Source organism: Ranitomeya variabilis, chromosome 4 (assembly GCF_051348905.1).
Source record: "Ranitomeya variabilis isolate aRanVar5 chromosome 4, aRanVar5.hap1, whole genome shotgun sequence".
NCBI lineage: Eukaryota > Metazoa > Chordata > Amphibia > Anura > Dendrobatidae > Ranitomeya > Ranitomeya variabilis.
In genome coordinates, this window is record NC_135235.1 from 771,024,748 (window position 1) to 771,050,128 (window position 25,381).

General features: G+C 45.8%; 1 protein-coding gene across 1 annotated transcript in view; it reads left to right on the forward strand.

The window, feature by feature from the left end:
* Positions 1-25,381, forward strand: part of LOC143766952 (uncharacterized) — a 93,906-nt gene that overhangs the window by 48,182 nt on the left and 20,343 nt on the right. The window contains exon 6 of the mRNA XM_077254971.1: positions 5,422-5,512. Coding sequence (XP_077111086.1) covers positions 5,422-5,512 — 91 coding nt within the window. The remainder of the gene's footprint in view (positions 1-5,421; positions 5,513-25,381) is intronic.

Sequence of the window (25,381 nt, forward strand, 5' to 3'; positions counted from 1 at the left end):
TAAAAGTAACTACATTCCACTTTTTTCTTTACTGACAGAAGATTGCTTTCAAGGCTGGGAACATAGAGAACATCCTTTTGTCATGATCCAGGTTGGGGTTTGTTTCTTGCTATTCTCTCCCCGGCCTGGTCATGCGGGGGTTAACTTTCTCTGCCTCGTTTTGGGATCTTTTTGGCTATTTCATTCCTCTGCTACCTGCTGGCAGCGTCAGTTATAGTTTCTGCCCCTGGCTTGAGCGGTTGACCCCGTTACACCCTGATTTGTCCTCTGCCCGTTTACGGAGTTCACGTGTCTGCCCACTCCTATTGCCCTGCTCGTCTTAGTGTTTGTTCCCTGTGCTGTGACCCCTTGGTATTTGACCCAGCTTGTTCTCTGACCTGTTTGACTGTCTAATGTCTCTGGCATCTCTGCTCCCAACCTGCTCTGACTTCTCTGGCTTGTATCTGACCACGTGTATTGCTGTTTCCTCTGGTACAGTGTTTCCTGTCCGTTACCGACCCGACTTGTCTGACCACTCTTTTGCCACCTAGTGGGGCCTGCGCTGCTGCACGGTGGTGCTACGCTGTCAGTGCAACCTTTTTCCCCTCACCAGCACCCCCTGGTGGAGGTTGCGCTATTGCATTGCAGCAGCATTACACCGTTATTGGGATCTTTCTGCTGAGTTAACAGGACAGTGGAGGTAGCCGTATCCTACTCCTTCTGAAGTCATATAGTGACCATTAGCTAATATGACCTTTTCTGACTTGCTTTCATTAAGGTCAGTGAAAAAATCCTTGTTATTTATCATATGGCTGCTTGCACCAGAATCTATACACCATATACACTTTGCAGGTGAGCTTGTTCTGGTGTTAAATGCATCTTCAGCACATGCAGAATCTTCCTTTACAGCTGTTTTAACCTTTTGATGACTGTTCTGCTTTTTAAGCTGACTCATTATTGCTTTCCAAATTCTGCAGTCTGCTTTAAGGTGTCTGGGGCTTTTTACAGGCAAAGCATTCACGAGTTTCTCTTAGATTGCGCTTATATTTAGGGAAATCCTGTGTCTTTTAATGCTGTTTCTGCTCTGGATTGATTACTGCTGCTTACATGCTGCATTTTTCTCTTGAATTCATCCACAAGTTTGCCTTTAACATACTCAAATGTCAGCTCATCATCTGGCCGTGCATTTAGTGCAGTCACAAGTGTATCATAACTCTCTGGAAGACCACTTACTAGAAGTGCAGTGTGGCACCCAAGAGTTCGGGTACCACAGTAGTGCTGCCTTCCTCTCGGGGAGGGTAGTGCTATGCCTGGAGACAAGTGAGATTCCCTTTGGCAGGTAATGACACGCACAGCACCTTCCAAATCCAGGCCAGGAGGGGGAACTCAAAACCCTGTTTTAGGGCAGCTTCCCTGGATAAAGATCTTGGTTTGGAGGAGGAGTTCAGTTCAGTTCAGGCTAGAGTGTAGTCTGTACAGAGAGTCTGTGTGCGAGGACAGACAGGGACAGAGCACAGTGGAGATACAGGACTCCAGAAGGCTACTAGAAGGCCTCCAAGGAGTCGGTGCGCAGAAACCGGGTACCGGGAGCCCGAGGCTTTTGTGAAATCATAAGACACAGAGCAGAACCAGAGGGCATAGAATTTCATGGACTTTGCCCATTTTCACCTGGAGTCACCATGAAAGGACCCCAGTAGGTATGGCTCAAGCTGCCTACCATACAGGTACCTGTCCCAGGACAGGGGAAAGAATAAGGACTTGTTGGGAACACTTAGTGGCAGAAGGGACCTCAGACACAGCAAGCGCAAAGTGGAAAGCTTCTACATAACTTGCCAAGGGGATTCCCCTTGTCTCTGGACTGCCTGGACTCCTAATGGACCTGTTGTCGGTGCCCTGGACTGTGGCCGGTGCCCTGGACTGTGGCCTGTCACCCATAGTAAACCAGGTAAAGACTTACAACTTGTCTCCTCTATTTATTCACCGGCACCCATCAACATCTATCCCACACACCACAGGACACCTGGGGACCCGGCTTCACTTGTGGGAAGTGTAACACCCGTGCTGCTGCAACATCCCCCTTTAATGCAGCGTCAGTCCCACTACTGACCGAACACCACAGGTGGTGTCACAACAAACTTTGAACATATATCCCTTTAAAGACCTTTCCCTTTAACGTTGAGGCCCAGGACCACGGACCGGGTTGCAGTCACCGTGACATCCCCCTTGCGACCTGACCCGGTACTGAGTACCCCACTTCCCTGGGGGTAACTAAGCAGCAACATGAAAATGTTTAATTTCTTCTCCAATACCCTTGAGATGCTCCACAATCTCTAGGGTGTTTCTTATACAGTCCTGCATATTCTGTCCATCACTTAGCTTAGACTGATACAACTTTCTCTTAACCCATTATCTACCAATGTCCTTTTTTTGGGATGCCTAATCTTTAGCTTCTAGCAACTAATATTTTATAATTTTTATAATTAGGTCCAATTTTTTGTGTTGTGTTTGTAAAATGAATGTTTTCAAAATAGGAAATCATGTCATTGTCATTTTTAAATGAATATTGGGACGCCATTTTCTGAAAAATCTGTACTTGTAAAATGTTTAATTTGGCAAGTAATGGGTTAAGATTAAGCTTATTGCTGAGATTTGATCTTTCATGCACTTTCTGTAACTCATCCCACATCTCCTTTGCAGTTGCACACTTGCATATATGTACAACCTGATTTATCATCTACACCAGAGGTCTCAAACTGCATTCCTCGAGGGCTGCACGCAGGTCATGTTTTCAGGATTTTCTTTTATGGCACAGGTGATAATTAGTGTTGAGCGATACCGTCCGATACTTGAAAGTATCGGTATCGGATAGTATCGGCCGATACCGGCAAAGTATCGGATATCGCCGATACCAATACAAGTCAATGGGACACCAAGTATCGGAAGGTATCCTGATGGTTCCCAGGGTCTGAAGGAGAGGAAACTCCCCTTCAGGCCCTGGGATCCATATTAATGTGTAAAATAAAGAATAAAAATAAAAAATATTGATATACTCACCTCTCCGACGCAGCCTGGACCTTACCGATGTAACCGGCAGCCTCCGTTCCTAAGAATGAGCGCTTAAAAGACCTTAGATGACGTCGCGGCTTGTGATTGGTCGCGTGAGCGGTCACGTGACCGCCACACGACTAATCACAAGCCGCGATGTCATCTAAGGTCTTTCAAGTGCTCATTCTTAGGAACGGAGGCTGCCGGTTACATCGGTAAGGTCCAGGCTGCGTCGGAGAGGTGAGTATATTTTTTATTCTTTATTTTACACATTAATATCGATCCCGATACCGATTCCCGATACCACAAAAGTATCGGAACTCGGTATCGGAATTCCGATACCGCAAGTATCAGCTGATACCCGATACTTGCGGTATCGGAATGCTCAACACTAGTGATAATTTAATCACCTGCACAGAATGATTCCAGCACCTTGTGCAATGCTAAGGAAATCTTGAGAACATGCATGGTCTGAGGCCCTCGAGGAATGCACTTTGAGACCCCTGATCTACACTGAGGGATATCGTGCTTTCTGATCCTTCTCTAGCCAATCACCTGGTAATGGATGAGGCACTTGTTCCTGAGTATATTTCCACACACCTTCTCTTATGAGCAGCATCTTCATCTTGAATTTCCAGGTCTGGTTGTTCTGGTTAGTGAGGCTTGGCACTGAGAATTTGACAGGATTGCTGCCAGTGGACATCTTCTCTGTTGCTCTGGGCTTCTGTTGCTGTGATACTCTGGAGTTCTGTCTCACTCTGGGCTCATAATCTGTTGGCAGCAGATTATTCAGTATACTCGCCAAGCGTGTGACAACAGAGCTTCTTTATCCACAATATATGACAAGCTTAACCCCTTACTGACCTCGGACGGGATAGTACGTCCGAGGTCAGCTCCCCTGCTTTGATGCAGGGCTCCGCTGTGAGCCCGCATCAAAGCCGGGACATGTCAGCTGTTTTGAACAGCTGACATGTGCCCGCAATAGAGGCGGGTGAAATCGCGATTCACACGCCGCTATTAACTAGTTAAATGCCGCTGTCCAACGCAGACAGCGGTATTTAACTACAGCATCCGGCCGGGCGGCCGGATAGGAGCGCATCGCCGACCCCCGTCACATGATCGGAGGTCGGCGATGCTCCTCCATTGTAACCATAGAGGTCCTTGAGACCTCTATGGTTACTGATCGCCGGTAGCTGTGAGCGCCACCCTGTGGTCGGCGCTCACAGCACACCTCATTTTCTGCTACATAGCAGCGAACAGCCGATCGCTGCTATGTAGCAGAGGCGATCGTGCTGTGCCTGCTTCTAGCCTCCCATGGAGGCTATTGAAGCATGGCAAAAGTTTAAAAAAAAAAGTGAAAAAAATAAAAAAAATATAAAAGTATAAATCACTCCCCTTTCGCCCCAATCAAAATAAATCAATAAAAAAAAATATCAAACCTACACATATTTGGTATCGTTCAGAATCGCCCGATCCATCAATAAAAAAAAGCATTAACCTGATCGCTAAACAGCGTAACGAGAAAAAAAATTACGTTTTTTGGTCGCCGCGACATTGCATTAAAATGCAATAACGGGCGATCAAAAGAACGTATGTGCACCAAATTGGAATAATTAAAAACGCCAGCTCGGCACGCAAAAAATAAGCCCTCAACTGACCCCAGATCATGAAAAATGGAGACGCTACGAGTATCGGAAAATGGCGCAATTTTTTTTTTTTTTTTAGCAAAGTTTGGAATTTTTTTTCACCACTTAGGTAAAAAATAACCTAGTCATGTTAGGTGTCTATGAACTCGTAGTGACCTGGAGAATCATAATGGCAGGTCAGTTTTAGCATTTAGTGAACCTACCAAAAAAGCCAAGCAAAAAACAAGTGTGGGATTGCACTTTTTTTGAAATTTCACCACACTTGAATTTTTTTCCCGTTTTCTAGTACACGACATGGTAAAACCAATGATGTCGTTCAAAAGTACAACTCGTCCCACAAAAAATAAGCCCTCACATGGCCATATTGACAGAAAAATAAAAAAGTTATGGCTCTGGGAAGGAGGGGAGTGAAAAATGAACACGGAAAAACGAAAAATCCCACGGTCATGAAGGGGTTAATAGATCAGGAATAAATCATTTGTGTGTCTCTATCTGTGCAGCAGGCTGCTTCTGTCACACACATACACAGGAAATACAGTCACATGCTCTTCCTGTGTGAGCCTCGGAGAGTTTTTTTTAAACTTTATAAACAACATTCAAAACTAGCAACTAAACACTCTTAGGAACGGAGTTGTTGCACCAAACATATTCCAACAACTTGTGTGATGAGAGCGGTGGAGATGGCAGGATTAGAGCTGATCATAGATGGGACTTCTCCATCTATCGGTGACTGTTATAATATTTGTTTCAGGGTGAAGATCTGACCCATATTAATACTACAGAGACATATGTGAGGGGGGATGAGTGGTGTAAAGAGGAGATTCCTACATATGACTACCCAGGTGAGTAGTGACCACTAAATGCAGAGAAGTCACAGATTCTTCTCATCACCGGCTGTGGCTGCTTTATCGGTGGTGTAGTCCGGCCGTATTACCATGATCACCATTTTACCTCTAGACCACAACATTCTCCTCCACCCAAAACTGTTCTAATGACTTTGGTCATTGAAAGACCTTTTCTATAGAACTTACCACCTGGTAGATCCACCTACCCCCTGGGTTTAGGAGACGCTGTTACCTGCCCAGATCTGTGATCTATAAAGCCAAATGACAGCGTACGTAGAATGTGCTGACAAGATAGAAAATCACCTGAAGAAAAATATTCTGATGGGCCTGTAAGAGAAAGTGGAGGGTAATGATGCTGTTGGCTTCCTAGAACCCTGAGATCTTATCGGATGAATCTCCCTTCTCTCCCTTCTGTGCTGCTGAATGTGATCATATGGTCCCGACAAGACCAGGTCCAGTCTTTCTGGCCAAACATCACTTTTATGATGGACAACATTTAATGTGCAGTGAGGCCAAGTGTGAATTTCTGGACAATAACAGAGTTTCCCTTTATCCTGACTTTTCAATTTGTATTAAAACCAACTAACTTCCAGGAGGATTGTGATAATCTACATAAACCCATCACACCGGTGCCATGATATATCTCTGAGCTGTGCGTGGCTGATGGCTGTAATATACATTTATTCCCGCCTGCAGGAGATTTCAGCGCTGAAATCTCATCTCCCGAGATCTTGATACCGAGATCTGTATCTGCTCATGTGCCGCCCCGGCCGCCATTTTCACGGAGTCCACCGCACAGGAGGAAACCATGGACATGCGGGGGGCTCTGGCCTTTCACGAAATGTCGCATAGCCCCCCTGCAGTGGCAGCAACCCTGGGCAGCAGCGGCAGCGCCGGCTACCCCGGGTGCCAGCAGCAGCAGACACCCCAGGTAACATTGCCAGGCACCCCAGCAGCACCAAACACTCACAGTGGCTCACTGCACATTGGACACCCCCTCATCCCACCCTGAGACCTGCAGCATCACCCCCCCCTCAAACAGCGATCTTGGGACCCCGCTTCACCACAGCCACCACCCCTGGTAAGCAATAAAACGCATAAATTATAAGAGGCACCACCATTTAAAATAAATAAATATATTTCCTATTTTTCTCCTCAAAATTTGGAGTGCGTCTTACAATCCGGAGCGCCTTATAATCCAAATAATATGTTTTGTTATTCTAGTTCTTTTTGTACAGGTTCATTTTGTATGGTAGTTTGATGATGGTGGCATCGGCCTGCCTCACTTATGAGTCTGCAACTACCTGGTAGCCTTTAAAATAAGGTCTCCATTACCAAATGCCTGAGATCTAAATTTAAGACACATTAGCTCTGCACTATTATAAAAAGTTCTCTATAAATGTGTAATATTTCTTCTTGAAACTCATCTGACAGAAAATATTGGAGCTTCCGATAGTTTAGATTGTGAAGTCACCGAGCCCCGTGCTCTAATTACCCCAGAGAGGTTTCACCAGGATAATAGGAAACAAATGGACGGTACAAATTATTTTCCAATGTCTCTTGAATCCAACAATACCCTTAATATGGTTGTACACTACTTTCTGGGCACATGGTAGAGTTAAGAAGGAAGGAGCGCCATTTTGCTATTCATATGCAGATCTTGCTGGAATAGTTTGCAGACACAATGTATTGGGAGCACTGTTAGTGATCACCTGGCAGCTCAAAAGATCTCCACCATGAGAAGGCTTGGCTCTATCTACTCCATTTTCCAGATCCCAGTGATTGCCTTGCTCATCATCCTTTAACCCCTCTACATGGATCTGGAGTTACACAGAGACCTCTAGGCTTGGGCCATGGTGTTACCAGCTATTCTGTGAAGTGAGATAGCAAGAAGAATAGTCAGGTAGTTGGGTCATATCCAGGAGGGCAGAGAAAGTACAAAATCAGAAGATACAAGTATGTAACGAATGGAAGCGGAGGCACAGGTGATGAAGTTTACATTCATTTTTTATTTTTAGAGTAGAACCTCGGGACCTCAGTCTGGGGGGCTCCGAAGGGGGCGTAACTAGTGAGCCCCAGGTATCCGTAGTAAGATAATAATAATAATTTTTATTTATATAGCGCCAACATATTCCGCAGCGCTTTACATTATAGAGGGGACTTGTACAGACAATAGACATTACAGCATAACAGAAATCACAGTTCAAAACAGATACCAGGAGGAATGAGGGCCCTGCTCGCAAGCTACAGACTATGAGGAAAAGGGGAGACACGAGAGGTGGATGGTAACAATTGCTTTAGTTATTTGGACCAGCCATAGTGTAAGGCTCGGGTGTTCATGTAAAGCTGCATGAACCAGTTAACAGCCTAAGTATGTAGCAGTACAGACACAGAGGGCTATTAACTGCATAAAGTGTATGAGAACATGATGCGAGGAACCTGATTATGTTTTTTTTTTTTGTTTTTTTTTAATGGGCCACACAGGGATAATTAGGTTAATGCGTTAAGGCGGTAGGCCAGTCTGAACAAATGCGTTTTTAGGGCACACTTAAAACTGTGGGGATTGGGGATTAATCGTATTAACCTAGGTAGTGCATTCCAAAGAATCGGCGCAGCACGTGTAAAGTCTGGGAGACGGGAGTGGGAGGTTCTGATTATTGAAAATGCTAACCTGAGGTCATTAGCGGAGCGGAGGGCTGTTGTGAACTCTATTTTTGGGCTCCCTCTAGTGGTCACAAGCGGTACTGTGTAGTGTTGTCTTTCTGCAGGTTGGCTTTATCAGCTGGTTCGTTATCCTTAGCTGGTTTCCTATTTAGCCCACCTGGATACTCAGTTCCTTGCCTGCTATCAATGTATTCAGTGCTCTTCAGATTCCTGGTGACTACCTTGCTCCCAGTCTCTCCAAGACAAGCTAAGTTTTTATACTGTTATGATCCTTAGTGGTTGAGGATCACAAATTACTCCAGCAAGGTGACTAAACATAGGACAAGCTCTAGGGAGGTGGAAAACTGGACTGACCGCAAAACTGAACCTATCCAACCACACTAGAGGCAGCCGGTGAACGTGTCTAAAATCCTAGACGTCTCGAGCCAGCCTGAGGAACTAACTACCCCTAGAGAGAAAGAAAGACCTCTCTTGCCTCCAGAGAAATAATCCCCAAAGATATAGAAGCCCCCAACAGATAATAACGGTGAGGTAAGAGGAAGGCACATACACAGGGGTGAACGCAGATTCAGCAAAAGAGGCCCACTAATTCTAGATAGCAGAAAATAGAAAAGGGGTCTATGCGGTCAGTAAAAAACCCTTACAAAATATCCACACTGAGATTTCAAGAACCCCCACACCAACTAACGGTGTGAGGGGAGAAACTCAGTCCCCTAGAGCAACCAGCAAGTAAGAAATCACATTTTAACAAGCTGGACTAAAAAACATGATGAACGCTGATAATCAGAAACTGAACAAACAAAAACTTAGCTTGTCTTGGAGAGACTGGGAGCAAGGTAGTCACCAGGAATCTGAAGAGCACTGAATACATTGATAGCAGGCAAGGAACTGAGTATCCAGGTGGGCTAAATAGGAAACCAACCAAGGATAACGAACCAGCTGATAAAGCCAACCTGCAGAAAGACAATACTACACAGTACCGCTTGTGACCACTAGAGGGAGCCCAAAAATAGAGTTCACAACAGAGGGCACAGGTAGGGTGGTAGACTGAGACCAGAAATGAGATGTAGGGTGGTGCTGAGCCATGGAGTGCTTTGTGGATGAGGGTAGTAGTTTTGCACTGGATTCTGGAGTGGATGGGTAGCCAGTGTAATGACTGGCACAAGGTAGAGGCATCGGTGTAACGGTTGGTGAGGAATATGATCCTGGCAGCAGCATTCAGGACAGATTGGAGCGGGAGAGTTTGGTAAGAGGGAGGCCGATTAGTAGAGAGTTACAATAGTCCAGACGAGAATGAATAAGTGAGACAGTAAGAGTTTTTGCAGAGTCGAAAGTAAGAAAAGGGCGAATTCTAGAAATGTTTTTGAGATGCAGATAAGAAGAGCGAGCCAGTGATTGGATGTGGGGGGGTGAATGAAAGCTCAGAATCAAGGATGACCCCAAGGCAGCGGGCATGTTGCTTTGGAGTAATGGTGGAACCGCACACGGAGATTGCAATTTCAGGCGAAGGTAGGTTAGTAGAGGGAGAGAACACGAGGAGTTCAGTTTTTGACAGGTTCAGTTTCAGATAGAGGGAGGACATGATGTTGGAGACAGCGGTAAGACAATCACTGGTGTTTTCTAAAAAGGTCGGCGTGATAACAGGAGAAGAGGTGTATAATTGGGTGTCGTCAGCATAGAGATGGTACTGGAAACCAAATCTACTGATTGTTTCTCCAATAGGGGCAGTATACAAAGAGAAGAGGAGGGGGCCTAGGACTGATCCTTGAGGAACCCCAACAGTAAGGGGAAGGTGAGAGGAGGAGGAACCAGCAAAAGATACAGTGAAGGAGCGGTCCGAGAGATAGGAGGAGAACCAGGAGAGAACGGTGTCCTTGAGGCCGATGGAGCGGAGCATAGTGAGGAGGAGCTGATGATCCACAGTATCGAATGCTGCGGAGAGATCCAAGAGAATTAGCATGGAGTAGTGACCATTAGGTTTAGCTGTCAGTAGGTCATTAAAGACTTTAGTGAGGGCAGTTTCAGTAGAGTGTAAAGAGCGGAAGCCAGATTGAAGAGGGTCGAGAAGAGAGTTATCTGAGAGATAGCGGGTAAGACGGGAGTGGACCAGGCATTCGAGGAGTTTGGAGATGAAGGGAAGATTAGAGACAGGTCTATAATTAGCGGCACAATTTTGGTCGAGGGAGGGTTTTTTAAGTAATGGATGTATGATGGCATGCTTAAATGAGGAGGGAAAAATACCGGAAGTGAGGGAAAGGTTGAATATTCTTGTTAGGTGAGAGGTGACAGCCTGGGAAAGGGACTGGAGGAGATGTGACAGAATGGGGTCACTGGTGCAAGTGGTCGGGCGAGGAGATGCAAGTAGCCTGCTTACTACTTCTTCTGTAACTGGTTCAAAGTCAGAGAGTGAACTAGATGCAGTGGGGGAGGGAGGACAGTGCATGATATGAAGAGATTGGGAGATGATTTCCTGTCGAATGTGGTCAATTTTTTCTTTGAAGTAATTGGCCAGATCGTCAGCGCGGAGATCTGTGGTTGGGGCCTGCTCTCTTGGGTTGAGTAGGGACTGGAAAGTGTCAAAGAGACGTTTAGGGTTATTTGACAGTGAGGTGTTGAGGGTGTTGAAATAGGTTTGTTTGGAGAGGTGAAGGGCAGAGTTGTATGTTTTAAGCAAGAACTTATAATGGATGAAATCTTCGGGTAGATTAGATTTTCTCCACAGACGTTCGGCACACCTGGAGCAACGCTGCAGGAAACGTGTTTGCAGCGTGTGCCACGGTTGTCGCCATCTGTGCCGAGTTGTTCTAAGTATAGGAGGTGCAGCTTCATCCAGGGCACTTTGCAAGGTTTCATTGTAATGCTTCAGAGCAGAATCAGGACATGAGATGGAGAAGATTGGGGCCAATGAGGACTGCAAGTTCTTTGTGAGTTTCTGGGTGCTAATGGCCTGCATGTTTCTATAAGTGTGGAAAGTGGGGGTGACCTGAGCGGGATGGCAGTTCTTGATAGAGAATGAAAGAAGGTTGTGGTCAGAGAGAGGGAGAGGGGAGTTTGTGAAATCATCCACTGAGCAAAGCCGGGAGAAGACCAAGTCAAGGGAGTTTCCATCTTCATACGTTGGTTAGTTGAGTTAGTATGCTGCGAGAGGCCGAAAGAGGAGGTTAGAGATAAAAGGTGAGAAGCAGATGGGGAAAGGGGAGAAGCAATTGGGATGTTGAAATCACCCATGATAAGGGTGGGGGTGTCACAGGAGAGAAAATGTGGAAGCCAGGTGGCAAAGTGATCCAGGAACTGATGAGAGGGGCCGGGAGGACGATACACCACCGCCACTTGCATGGAGAAGGGGACGTAGAGTCTGACAGCATGGACTTCAAAGGAAGGGAAGACAAGTGAGGGTACTTGGGGGATAACTTGGAAGGTACATTTGGGTGAAAGGAGCAGACCAACGCCTCCACCTGCTCTGTTGTCTGATCTTGGGGTATGAGAAAAGTGTAGTCCACCATATGAAAGAGCAGCAGTGGTGTCTGACTGCTGGATTTCAGGTTTCAGTAAGAGCCAGGAGATTAAGAGAATTAGAAAGGAAGAAGTCATGAATGAAGGAGAGTTTATTACAATCAGAGCGAGAATTCCAAAGGGCACAATTGAAAGAGACAGAAGGCATGCATGGAATATTAATAAGGTTAGAGGGGTTTCTGGGTGTAGCAATTGGGAGGTTTGACTGGCTATAACATGGGGGGCCGGGGTTGGGAGAGATGTCTCCAGCGACTAGGAGAAGGAGGATAGAAAGAGTGAGCAGATGGTTAAGTGATTTGTGAGAGCGTCTCTTGTGTTGGATGGTGGGACTGAATGGATCTGCGCTGATAAGCAATGTGAACAGAGCATGAGTGCTATACAGAGGAGAGGCAGGGACAGAGGGGCCGATATGGATGGAGTGTAGAGAGTTAATGCAAGGGCGGTGAATGTGAGTGAGTGCAGCAGCCAGGATATAGATTATACAAATACATATGGTGAGTATTTGTTCTGTTCCAAATGAACAGGGAATAGATTTAGATTGTCTTACCTGTCTCCTGCCCTGTCTAACTGCCATGTTATTACTGCCGAATACTTAGAAAAAAGTACTTTGAATAAAAGTACACGAATAATAGTGCATGAAGTATGTCAACATTTATAGAAGGCTATCTCTTAGATCTCACTTATTTTTCTCCCCCTCTTGTTAACAATCAATCTAAAGGTACCTTCACACGAAACGACATTATAACGATATCGCTAGCAATCCGTGACGTTGCAGCGTCCTCGCTAGCGATATCGTTTCGTTTGACACGCAGCAGCGATCAGGATCCTGCTGTGATGTCGCTGGTCGCTGAATAAAGTCCAGAACTTTATTTGGTCGTCCGATCGCTGTGTATCGTTGTGTTTGAAAGCAAAAGCAACGATACCAGCGATATTTTACACTGGTAACCAGGGTAAACATCGGGTAACTAAGCGCAGGGCCGCGCTTAGTTACCCGATGTTTACCCTGGTTACTAGCGTAAAATGTAAAAAAAACAAACAGCACATACTCACATTGCGTCCCCTGCAGTCTGCTTCCTCCTCTGACTCAGCGCCGCAAAGTGAAAGTGAAAGCAGCACAGCGGTGACGTCACCGCTCTGCTCTCACTGTACGGCGCTCAGTCAGTCAGGAAGTGGACGCAGGGGGACGTGAATGTAAGTATGTGCTGTTTGTTTTTTTTAGATTTTACGCTGGTAACCAGGGTAAACATCGGGTTACTAAGCGCGGCCCTGCGCTTAGTTACCCGATGTTTACCCTGGTTACCAGGGGACCTCGGCATAGTTGATCGCTGGAGAGCGGTCTGTGTGACAGCTCTCCAGCGACCAAACAGCGACGCTGCAGCGATCGACATCGTTGTCGCTATCGCTGCAGCGTCGCTTCGTGTGAAGGTACCTTAACTCAGTTGAGACAGCAGGACACAATAAATGTAGTGATCAGATAAACAAATGTCCAGGTCTACATGGATCATAAACCCCTTTGAAACAGTTATGCGATCTCTCTGCATAAGGACAAGCAGAAGTGAGTTAAACATCTATAAACACAAACAAATGCATAATTAGATGACTAATATATATAGATATATGCAGGATTCAATGCCGAGGATAGAATGAGTCAGATACCATTCAAGCTGCTTGCTGTCAGGGAATGGAGCAATAGACATGCAGGATATTTCAGTTCAGAGAATGAATGATATGTTTACCTGTATGAAGAGAAAAGAGATGCTTGTTATATTCTGCCATGTTATAACTGCTGAATACTTAGAAAAAAGTACTTTGAATAAAAGTACACAAATAATAGTGCACGAATGCACCCTTGAACAACCCAGATCCCTTGAACAGGACCAGAGTGGAATACCTGGGGGACACAGGAGCTACCTCCAGTTGGACCCCGGACACGTGGCAGCTGTCCCAGCGGGACAAACAAGTAAACAAATATAACAGAGATGGTGGAGCAGACCGACGGACACCGAGTATGAGATGTAGAGCTGGGTCTGGTGAGGGTAGTCAGATTCCGGGTAGATGGGAGGAAGCTGGCTCTGGCACCTTTAGCGTTGTCCAGGGGTACGGATGACGAGTGGCGGAACGGGATGGCACTTAAGTATAAAGGTGCAGGAGTCGTCTTAGGAGTGCCGAACAACTGGACATGATATTCTGCTGAAACAAACCGTAAAAGCAGAGTGCAAAATGGAATGCTATTATAGCGCAGTCAGAACAGGAACAGAATCGGAAATAGCAAGATTAGATACTCGTTGCTCTGGCACCCTCCCTATGACGGAGGGGCCAGAAGTAGTAATCAGTGCGCTGCCATTGGTTAATTAAGATTTTCAAAAAAATGTGCTCTGCCCCTTTAAGAGACCAGAGGTACGCACCCAAGTGTCCTAAGCATTCTCCCTGGAGGCCTGCTGGGCTGGCAGCGTGCCAGGAAGTGGGGAGGGAGAAGCAGCAGCAGGACACCGAGGAACAGACTAAGAGTGAGGATCCAGGCAGGGATCTGGCAGAGGTGCAGGGGCTGCCTCAGGAGCAAGTGAAAGACCAGAACTGGGGGCAGCGCCAGAAGCGGGTGTAACAGTATGTCCCTCTTTACGCCCCCTCTTTTTCAAGCCTGTGTGAAATCTTTTAAGAAGGAGAGGGGCCTGGATGTTCTCTTTAGGTTCCCAAGACCTCTCCTCAGGACCAAAATCCCTCCAGTCCACCAGGTAATAGGTCTTACCCCTTACTTTCTTAGTGGCCAAGTGTCAGGACTCTGAACATTTTTTACCTTTTGTGCATTACTGCCCTTTTCCAAGATGGCGTCTTTGGTCTCATGTGCACTGTGTCTTCCTGCTATAAAACTCCACCCCAGCTTTCAGTCTGTGCTAGAGTATTCTGCCTTGCATCCATCTCCTGACCTCTGATTACTCCCTGGCTATATACCTGCTCCTGTGAACCTGTGTGGTGATCCTGCTACTCTGCTCTGAGTGCCTGCTGCATACACCAGTTCCAGTAATCCTCCTTCATCTGCTGCTCGTGTTTACTTTGTCTGCATTTGCTGGACATGTAAGCTGTTTCTGCTCTGCAAAAACCTGAGACTATTAACCAGGCCTCCCTGGTTGAGCTAAGATATGATTTGAACTGCCTTATAAGCTTATCTATCTGTGTTTGGACTAAGACAAGGATTTATTCGTGTCAAGTATCCTCAAGAATAACTGTGCTTCACAGACTTTCTGCGTGAGTGCATTTTCCTCTGAAGTTTCCTATAGACTACTGAGCTGCATTTGATATTTGCACCAAGTGTTGTGGACTTGAGTTTCTCTCTGCACCTGTTTTAATCACCGTGTGATAATATAGACTTTACCACTTATAAAACTGTCCTGTAGTTGTCTTGTTCCATGCAAAGAGTCTCCTGAGTTATCCCCTATAATTATTACAGGATACTCTAGCCTAAAAAAAAAAAGGAGACTGCTGGAACAATGACTGCAGAAAGCAGATTAGAGCAGGTGTTTTCCATAATTAGATCACTGCAGAAGGATGTGGAAGGTCTGCAAAAGAAGTTTGGAAGCTTTGAACACAATCAACAAGTGTTTGGACAGACTTTGCAGGACTTGAGCAACCGCATGGCAGCCCAGGAAAACAAACTTGCTGGCATAGAGTCCCAGTATGGACGGGCTTTTCAGGACATAAGCACGCAAATAGCTGCACAAGTGACTTTACCCTCTGGGCAACCGCCATCAGCTAGCACACCTAAGTTGCCCCCATTCAGATTTAATGGTGATCGCGACAAATTTTTTGGCTTTGTGAATCAATGTATGCTATATTTTGATGTGCATGCTGACCGTTTTCCTACTGATAGATCCAAAGTATTGTGTGTAATAATGCTACTGACCTCACGAGCGCTCGCCTGGGCGAACCCGATGACTGAGTCTCGTGACCCATGGTTAAATAACTTGGATGATTTCTTGGCTGCTATGGCATTAATGTTTGATGACCCTAATCGCCGTGCAACCGCTGAATCTGCTTTGTTGTCTTTACGCCAGGCAAAACGTTCTGTTGAATATGCTACTGAATTCAGGAGATTAGCGGTAGATACCAATTGGGACAGTTATGCACAATTGCCTATTTTTAAAAGGGGTCTGTCTAGTATTATAAAACATGAACTAGCTCGCTCTGAGTCACCACAAGAGCTAGAGACATTTATACAGCATTGTGTGCACATAGACATTCGCCTTACTGAGCGTAGGCAGGATAAATTTGCTGCATATAACTGTATTTCTAACTTTTCCCTTCCTTCCAAAGAGCCTGCAGGTAAAACCTCTCGGGAGGTGGAGGAGGTGCCCATGCAAATTGATTCTGTTCAGAGGCGCGAGATCAATGAGCACCGGGAGCATCGCCTTTGTGAAAGTCTATGATCAAGAAGTGGTCAGACTGGCTGCAGTAGAAACAATTGTCCTAAGTGTCCTAGATGGCCTAACAAGGTGCTAGCAGCAGTAGGGGAGTATGACAACTGTGATGATGAATCTGACATCTCTGAATGTAGCCTGCCTTTAAACGCTGTATTCCATTCACTTTCTATGACTTCACCCCCCAAGGAGCTGAAGGAGAAGAACTCTCACTGTTCTCTCCCTATTACGATCCTGTGTTCAGGACAGTGGATTTCCAGTGCAGCTATGATTGACTCTGGTGCAGGTGGCAATTTCATAGATATCACATTTGCCAAGGAACATGGTATTGAAATTCAGCAAAGAGCCTCTCCAATTACCATGGAAACAGTGGATGGGTCACCTCTAATCTCTGGGCCTGTGGATCAAGAGACCGTACCCCTTGAAATTTTGTTGGAGCCTAATCATCAGGAGCAACTTTCTTTCTTGCTAATTTCTTCTCCTCGTTTTCCTGTGATTTTAGGCATTCCTTGGTTGCGTTCTCAGAACCCAATTATCAACTGGGAGACCAAGGAGATTATCTTTCCAACAAGGAGCAACGCAGCGTTAACAGAAGCTGTCCCTGAGTCCACGGCTACGGAACCACATGTACAGGTATTTTCTTTACCTCCAGCATATAAAGAGTTCTCTGATATCTGTGATAAGAAGAATGCAGATAAGCTTCCTCCACACAGGCATTATGACTGTCCCATTGAGCTGCTTCCTGGGGCAGCTATTCCTTTTGGTAACGTATACCCTTTGGTGGCACCTGAGCTTCAAGCCTTAAAGGAGTATATTGATGAAAATCTGGCCAAAGGCTTCATACGTCCTTCTTCCTCACCAGCAGGGGCACTTATATTTTTTGTAAAAAAGAAGGATGGGACCCTGAGACCCTGTGTTGACTATCGGGAACTCAATAAGTTAACCGTACGAAACCTTTACACTTTGCCTCTGATTCCCGAATTACTGGAAAGAGTCCGCCATGCTAAGGTGTTCTCTAAACTGGATCTTCGTGGGGCTTATAATTTGGTGCGTATTCGTCCAGGGGATGAGTGGAAGACAGCATTCCGATGCCGGTATGGACACTTTGAATATATCAAGATGCCCTTCGGGCTTTATAATGCTCCTGCAATGTTTCAACACCTTGCTAATGACATTTTCAGAGATTTTTTGGACCAGTTTGTGGTGATCTATTTGGACGATATACTAATCTTGTCTGACTCTCTACATGAACATGAAGAACATGTCAAAACTGTTTTAAGACTTCTGAAAGAGAACCATCTGTATATTAAGCCGGAGAAATGCGAGTTCCATCGTTCTGAGATACAGTTCTTAGGTTATATCATCTCTCCCCAGGGGCTGAACATGGAATCTGGTAAGATTCAGGCTATCCTTGACTGGCCGGTACCCAAGAATGTTAAGCAGGTCCAACGTTTTATTGGTTTTGCAAATTTCTACAGACGCTTCATTCGAAATTTTTCTGATATTGTCCGTCCCATTATTTCTTTGACAAAGAAGGAAAAGCCCTTTAAGTGGTCATCACAGGCTCAAGAAGCTTTTGATCGGCTTAAGATCTGTTTCACATCAGCACCGCTGTTGATACACCCTGATCCAACACTTTCATTCATTGTGGAAGTGGACGCTTCTGATAATGCTTTGGGGGCTATTCTCTCCCAAAGAACTGGAGAGAAGGGTCTGCTACATCCTTGTGCTTTCTTTTCCCGTAGACTAACCTCAGCAGAGAAGAATTACGACGTGGGAGACAAGGAATTGCTGGCTATTGCTGCTTTCAAATAATGAAGGCATCATCTGCAAGGAGTTGCACAACAGATCATAGTGCTAACTGACCATCGCAATTTAGAGTTCCTTAGATCCGCTAGATGTCTTTCTCCTCGTCAGGCTCGTTGGAACTTATTTTTAAATCAATTTAACTTTGTTATCTCGTGCCGTCCAGGTTCTCGTAATGGTAAGGCTGATGCTTTATCCCGAATCCATGCTGCGGATTCCGTACCTGGACACCCGTCCAAGACCATTCTATCTGATGCCAATTTCATCGGAGTTATCCACGATCAGTACTTGTGGAAGGAGTGCAGGGAGGCCTATGACGGTGATGTATTTCTGGCCAACCCACCTGTGGATATTAATCTTGTCTTTAAGGGTGGCATGTGGTTCAGAGATCGACGTATCTACATCCCTGAGGTCATCCGTCTGCAGATCCTCAAGTTGGTACATGACTCCAAGTTGGCTGGTCACAGGGGGGTACAGAAGACACAAGAGTTCCTGAGCCGATTTTTCTGGTGGCCAACTTGCCTGAATGATACCAAGGACTATGTTCTCTCTTGCGAGGTATGAACCCATTACAAGACTCCTCATGTGGCATCTACGGGTCTTCGACAACCATTACCTGTTCCGTCCCATCCTTGGGGGTCTATATCAATGGACTTTATTGTGGAGCTGCCTACATCGGGGGGCATGAATACAATCATGGTGGTAGTTGATCGCCTGACTAAAGCTGCTCATTTTGTTCCATGCACCGGCCTCCCCTCAGCTAAAGATACAGTGAACTTGGTTATACAGAATGTCTTTCGGTTGCATGGGGTTCTGGATGAGATCAACTCTGACAGTGGAGTACAGTTCACTTCAAGATTCTGGAAGTGGTTTTGCTCTGCACTCAATATTAATGTCTGTCTCTCTTCCGCTTACCATCCACAGACAAATGGTCAGACTGAGCGTACCAACCAGACGCTGGAATAATATCTAAGATGCTATGTTAGCCATTTCCAGGATGATTGGTTGGAGTTGCTGCCGTTAGCCGAATTTTCATATAATAATTCTCAGAGCGCCTCCACTAAATTTACACCTTTCTTTGCCAATCTGGGTTATCATCTGTGTATTTTACCTAGGTCTCCAATTAATTCTCCGGTTCCGGCAGTGGAGGAAAGGCTGACTGCGATGAGACAAAAGCTGGAGGTTCTGAAAGAATCCCTGACCACAGCTCAAGAACGTTATAAGAAATCGGCTGATAGATTCCGTAAACCTGCACCCATGTGCAAGGTAGGAGATTCCATGTGGTTAGCAACTAAGAATCTGAAGTTAAACGTTCCTTCACAAAAACTTGGACAGAAATTCATTGGCCCTTTCAAGATCAATGGTATTGTGAGCTCTGTGGCCTGCCGGCTGAAGCTGCCTAGGACTATGAAGGTACACCCAGTTTTTCATGTATCTTTACTAAAGCCTGTATCTCCTAATACCTTCCAGGGACGTGTTGTGCCACCTCACCAGCCTGTGGTGATTGATGGGCAAGAACAGTTTGTGGTGGAGGAAATTATTGATTCCAGGATTCGCAGGAATAGTCTCCAATATCTGATAAGAAGGCAGGGATATCCCCCTGAGGAAGACTCTTGGGAACCTGTGAAAAACATCAATGCCCAACAGAAGATTTCTCGTTTTCATCAGAGATTCCCTGAGAAACCAGGTCCTGGATCGTCCTGAGGCCACTTCTAAGGAGGAAGTAATGTCAGGACTCTGAACATTTTTTACCTTTTGTGCATTACTGCCCTTTTCCAAGATGGCGTCTTTGGTCTCATGTGTACTGTGTCTTCCTGCTATAAAACTCCACCCCAGCCTTCAGTCTGTGCTAGAGTATTCTGCCTTGCATCCAGCTCCTGACCTCTGATTACTCCCTAGCTATATACCTGCTCCTGTGAACCTGTGTGGTGATTCTGCTACTCTGCTCTGAGTTCCTGCTGCATACACTAGTTCCAGTAATCCCCCTTCATCTGCTGCTCGTGTTTACTTCCATCTGCATTTGCTGGACAAGTAAGCTGTTTCTGCTCTGCAAAAACCTGAGACTATTAACCAGTCCTCTCTGGTTGAGCTAAGATGTGATTTGAACTGCCTTATAAGCTTATCTATCTGTGTTTGGACTAAGACAAGGATTTATTTGTGTCAATTATCCTCAACAATAAATGTGCTTCATAGACTTTCTGCGTGATTGCATTTTCCTCTGAAGTTTCCTATAGACTGCTGAGCTACATTTGATATTTGCACCAAGTGTTGTGGACTTGAGTTTCTCTCTGCACCTGTTTGAATCACCATGTGATAATATAGACTTTACCACTTATAAAACTGTGTCCTGTAGTTGTCTTGTTCCATGCAAAGAGTCTCCTGAGTTATCCCCTATAATTATTACACCAAGATATGCTTTACCTCGAAAACATCATCCCCAGAGACAGGATCTGGAGTGGTTACCGAGTCCTTGAAAAAGGAACTCAAAACTACTGGTTTGAGGAGAGAAACATTAAAGGAGTTAGGCACACGTAAGGAAGTAGGCAATTTCAGTTTGTAAGAGACTGGGTTGATTTGTCTCAAGACTTCAAAGGGACCAATAAAACGGGGACCTAATTTGTAGGATGTGCTTGGAGGAGAGCCATACCTTGTCTCTGGGACGAAAGGTGGGAGCATCCAAACGTCTTTTGTCCGCATGCCTTTTGATGCGTTGTGAGGCTTTCTCCAAAGCAGTCTTGGTATCATTCCAAATTTTCGAGAAATCCTCGGTAAAGGTATCGGCTGCCAGAATGCCAGATGGTCCACAGATAGGAAGAGGAATTCCGGGTTGGAGTCCAAACACAATCTGAAAGTTAGATTTTCCAGAAGATTCACTCACTTGGTTGTTGTAGGAGAATTCCGCCCAGGGCAGTAACTCTACGCAGTCGTCGTGGTGTGCGTTGACGAAGAGGCGCAGTAATCTTGTCAGGATTTGATTAGTCCTCTGCACTTGCCCATTGGATTGGGAATGGTATGCTGAAGAGAAATATAGTTCTATTTTAACCAGTTTGCGGACTGCTCTCTACAACTTTGAGATGAACTTGACGTCCCTGTCGGACACGATGTGGAGAGGAAATCCATGAAGACAGAAGATATGCTGAATTAAGTGATCCACAAGTTCAGGAGCAGACGGAAGACCGGGTAGCGGAATGAAGTGAGCCATCTTAGAGAAGCGGTCCACCACAAACCATACCACAGAACAGCCAGAAGAAATAGGAAGATCCGTGATGAAATCCATCGCAATGTGCTACCAGGGAGTGGACAGAATCGGAAGAGGCTGTAACTTACCGGCTGATAGGCGTTTATCAATTTTGTTACAGGCACATGAAGGACAGGCTGCAACATACTCTTGGATATCTTTACCCATGGCAGGCCACCAGTAGTAACGGGTGATGAGTTGCAGAGTCTTTTTCTGACTAGCGTGGCCAGCCAACTTGGAAGAATGACCCCACCGCAGGACACGATTACGTTCCGAGGAGGTCACGGGAATTTTCCTTGGGGGAAGTCGGGCAAGATCAATAGAGGCAACAGAAACTAACCTTGAAAGTGTTCAATAATGTGCTGAACATGTCTCCATTCTTGCAAAGGTAGTTTGATAGCCAACAATTCCCGATCTCCAACGGAATAGTTTCTCTCTGCTAGGGAGAAAAACCTTAGAAAAAAACCACAGCAGACCATCCTATCGGTAGATGATTTTTGGGTGAGAACCGCTCCTGCACCTATGGTGGAAGCATCTACCTCAAGGAAAAATTGCTCATTAGAATTTGGACGATGGAGAATGGGTGCAGAAGCAAAGGCTTTTTGAGAGAAACAAAGGCCTTCTCTGCATCGGAAAACCATTCCTTGGAGTTTACCCCTTTCCGGGTTAGAGTTGTGATGGGCACCACTCAGGTGAAAAAGTGTGGGATGAACTGCCGGTAGTAGTTGGCGAACCCCAGAAATTGTGGTGTGGCTTTTAGTCCAGACGGATAAGGCCACTTGAGTATGGCGGACAACTTCTCAGGGTCCATCTTTAATCCTCTAGAAGATACAATGTAACCGAGGAAAGGCAAACAGGATTGTTCAAAGAGGCGTTTCTCGAATTTGGCATAAAGCCTGTTCTCTGAGTCTTCGTAGTACCAGACACACTTGCCTCCAATGCGAGGCCAAGTCTGCAGAGAAGATCAGAATGTCGTCCAGGCAGACAACGACACAAGTATAGAGCAGGTCCCTGAAAATGTCATTAACAAAATCCTAAAAGACCGCAGGTGCATTGCTTAGGCCAAACGGCATTACCAGGTATTCGTAGTGGCCATCACGGGTGTTGAAGGCTGTTTTCCATTTGTCTCCTCGGATTTGGATCAGGTTGTAGACCTCTCTGAGATCCAAATTAGTAAAGATCCTGGCCCATTGGAGACGGTCAAACAGCTCTGAAATAAGAGGTAATGAATATCTGTTTGTTGCTATGATCTGCTTTAGGCCCCGGTAGTCAATACAGGGCCGCAGGGATCCGTCTTTTTTCTTCACAATGAAGAATCCCGCTCCAGCCGATGAAAATGACTTTCGAATAAATTCTCTTGCCAGGTTCTCTTGGATGTAGTCCAACATGGCCCGAGTCTCTCTGCTTGAGAAAGAGGATAAACTCCCCTGCGAAGAGGAGATGTTCTGGGGAGAGGGTCAATCGGACAGTCCTACGACCTTTGTGGAGGTAGTTTCTCAGCCTCTTTTTTCCCAAAAACATCAGAGAAGGGCCAGTAAGAGGATGGTAACCCTGGCAGGGAAACTGGTCAGACTGGAGGTGAAACGGGATGAATCCAGGTTAGGCATCATTCCATGCAGCAATCTTCCCTACGCAGAACCTCTCCTGTTCTCCAGTTTAGGGCCAGTTTATGCATCTGAAGCCATGGAAGACCTAAAAGTAAGGGATGAGACACAGCGGGATACACATATAAACAGATTCTTTCAAAATGTGTTAGACCTACCCAGAATTCCACAGACTTGGTTTGAAACCGCACTGGCTCGGTCAGTGGTTTGCCATCTATGTGTCATGTCGGACGCTGTTCACACTAGGGCGTCTGTCAGACAGCGGTAATTCCTCATTCGTCCACTATATGCTCAGTGGCGCTGGCTAGATTGATCCAGATTGTCCAGGGTTAATCTGGCTGGTACTCGGGTTGGAAGCTTAGTCACGCCTGTTGTGAATTCTGTTTTTGGGCTCCCTCCGGTGGTTGTAGGTGGTAATGCAGTTGTCTCTGGGTTGCAGCCCTGGTCAGGTGTATCCGCTGATTGCAGTTCTGACTGGGGTATATAGGCGGGCAGGATTCATTAGTCCTTGCCAGTTGTCCATTGTTTTTGGAGGTTATGTCCTTGCCTGGTTCCTTCTGCCTTGCTACCAAATCTGCAAAGATAAGTGTCTGTTTTTTGTGGCACACATGCTGTGTGCTTAACAATTTAGTTTTATTCAGTGTTTTTTTGTCCAGCTTAGATTGTATCAGTATTTTTTCAGTCTGGTTGGATTCTCAGGAGTTGCAGATATACATTCCATGTCTTTAGTTAGATTGTGGAACTTTTTGTATTTTCTGCTGTGGATATTTTTAGAGTTTTAATACTGACCGCTTAGTATTCTGTCCTATCTTTCCCTGCTTAGCTAGAGTGGCCTCTTTTGCTGAAATCTGTTTTCTGCCTGTGTGTGTCTTTCCTCTCCTATTCACAGTCAATATTTGTGGGGGGCTGCCTATCCTTTGGGGTTCTGCTCTGAGGCAAGTTAGTATTCCTATTTCTATCTATAGGGGTATTTAGTCCTCCGGCTGTGTCGAGGTGTCTAGGGTTTGTTAGGCACACCCCACGGCTACTTCTAGTTGCTGAGATAGTTCAGGGTTTGCGGTCAGTACAGATTCCACCTCTCCTGAGAAAGTGTCATGCGGCTCCAAAGTCACCGGATCATAACACAAGCCCATTGCCTATAAATAGTTTTGCTGGGCTTTGGGCGTCGCCGATTATAGCTTGTGTCTTGTGCCTGGTGATCTTGGTCTGGAGTGGTGGTCTAGGAGAGGAAATATCGTATCTGGTGGTGTATTATCCTTCGTTATAGTTCTCCTTCCTATATTTGTATTGTTTTGCCCAGTGCACATTAATGTGTTTTCCTGTGTGTCTGCGGCGTGGTGCGTTTTTTAGTTTTCCATGTCTGTGCTTTCTGTAGGGGTTGGTGAGAGGTCTTATCACTGGGTGGCGGGTGGAGGTTTCAGCTTAGTACTGAAACAGGACTCGGGGTCAGGCCTGGCAGCCCAGACATGCACACCTTCAGTGTAAACTCTGAGAGAGGGACAGACAGGGTTTCCCTAGTTTGAGGGATATTGCAGGGGCCCGGGTAATCAGCTGTAGTCTACCCAGTACCCCCGTGACATTATAATTGGCCTTATTTTTTGTATTCCATGGATCCCATGACTTCCATAACCCGCCAGTTGGAGGCGCTGTCCCTGCAGGTTCACTGAGCTGAAGGGGGCAGTTCAGCAACAGGGTCTAGTAGTATCTAATGTGCAAGCTGAATTTGCAGGCAGAGTTGCTGAGCCAAAGTTTCCTTTACCTGAAAGGTTTGCTGGGGAACGCAGTAAATTTGTTACTTTTCGTGAATCTTGTAAACTATATTTTCGTATGCGCACGATCTCCTCAGGTAATGAGGCCCAGCGTGTGGGCCTGGTGTTGTCATTACTGAACGGGGATCCTCAAGCATGGGCGTTTTCTTTACCATCTGATTCTGCTGCATATAACTCAGTGGAGTTTTTTTTTCTGCTCTTGGACTCATTTATGAGGATCCTGACAGAATGGGTCTAGCAGAATCTAAAATTTGCGCTATCCGCCAGGGGGAGCGTATGGCGGAGGATTACTGTTCTGAATTTCGCCACTGGGCGGTAGATACACAGTGGAATGATCCCGCGCTGCTGAGTCAGTTTGTTCATGGGGTTTCAGGAAGGGTTAAAAAAGCCCTTCTGATGTACGAGACTCCTGCTTCTCTAGAATCCGCTATGAGTCTTGTTGTCCGCATTGATCGCCGTCTGCGTCAGGGCGTGCAAGAGATGCCGCCTATGGGAGAGAGCGTAGGTACACGTGAGTTTGCTGCAGGTGAGCCCACAGAGCCTATGCAAATCGCTGGGGTGTCACATGTGAAGCATCGTGCTCCTTTGCTCAGGAAGCAGAGAGCCTGTTTTTGCTGTGGTAAAACTGGTCATTATGTTAATAACACTGGTCAACAGCATTTTTGGTGCCAAAGATATTTCATCGAATTTAGGGTATTTTTGGGGTGCTGATTCTGAATATGTCATCAGTTTTGCCAGATTGGCTCAAGTTTTTGAGATTTTTGGTATCTTATTTATAGCACTTGTTGGTAAATGCGACGCATCATCTCATTAATTTCTTTGGATTAGTAGTGTTCTAAAAGTTTGTTCATAGCTTGATT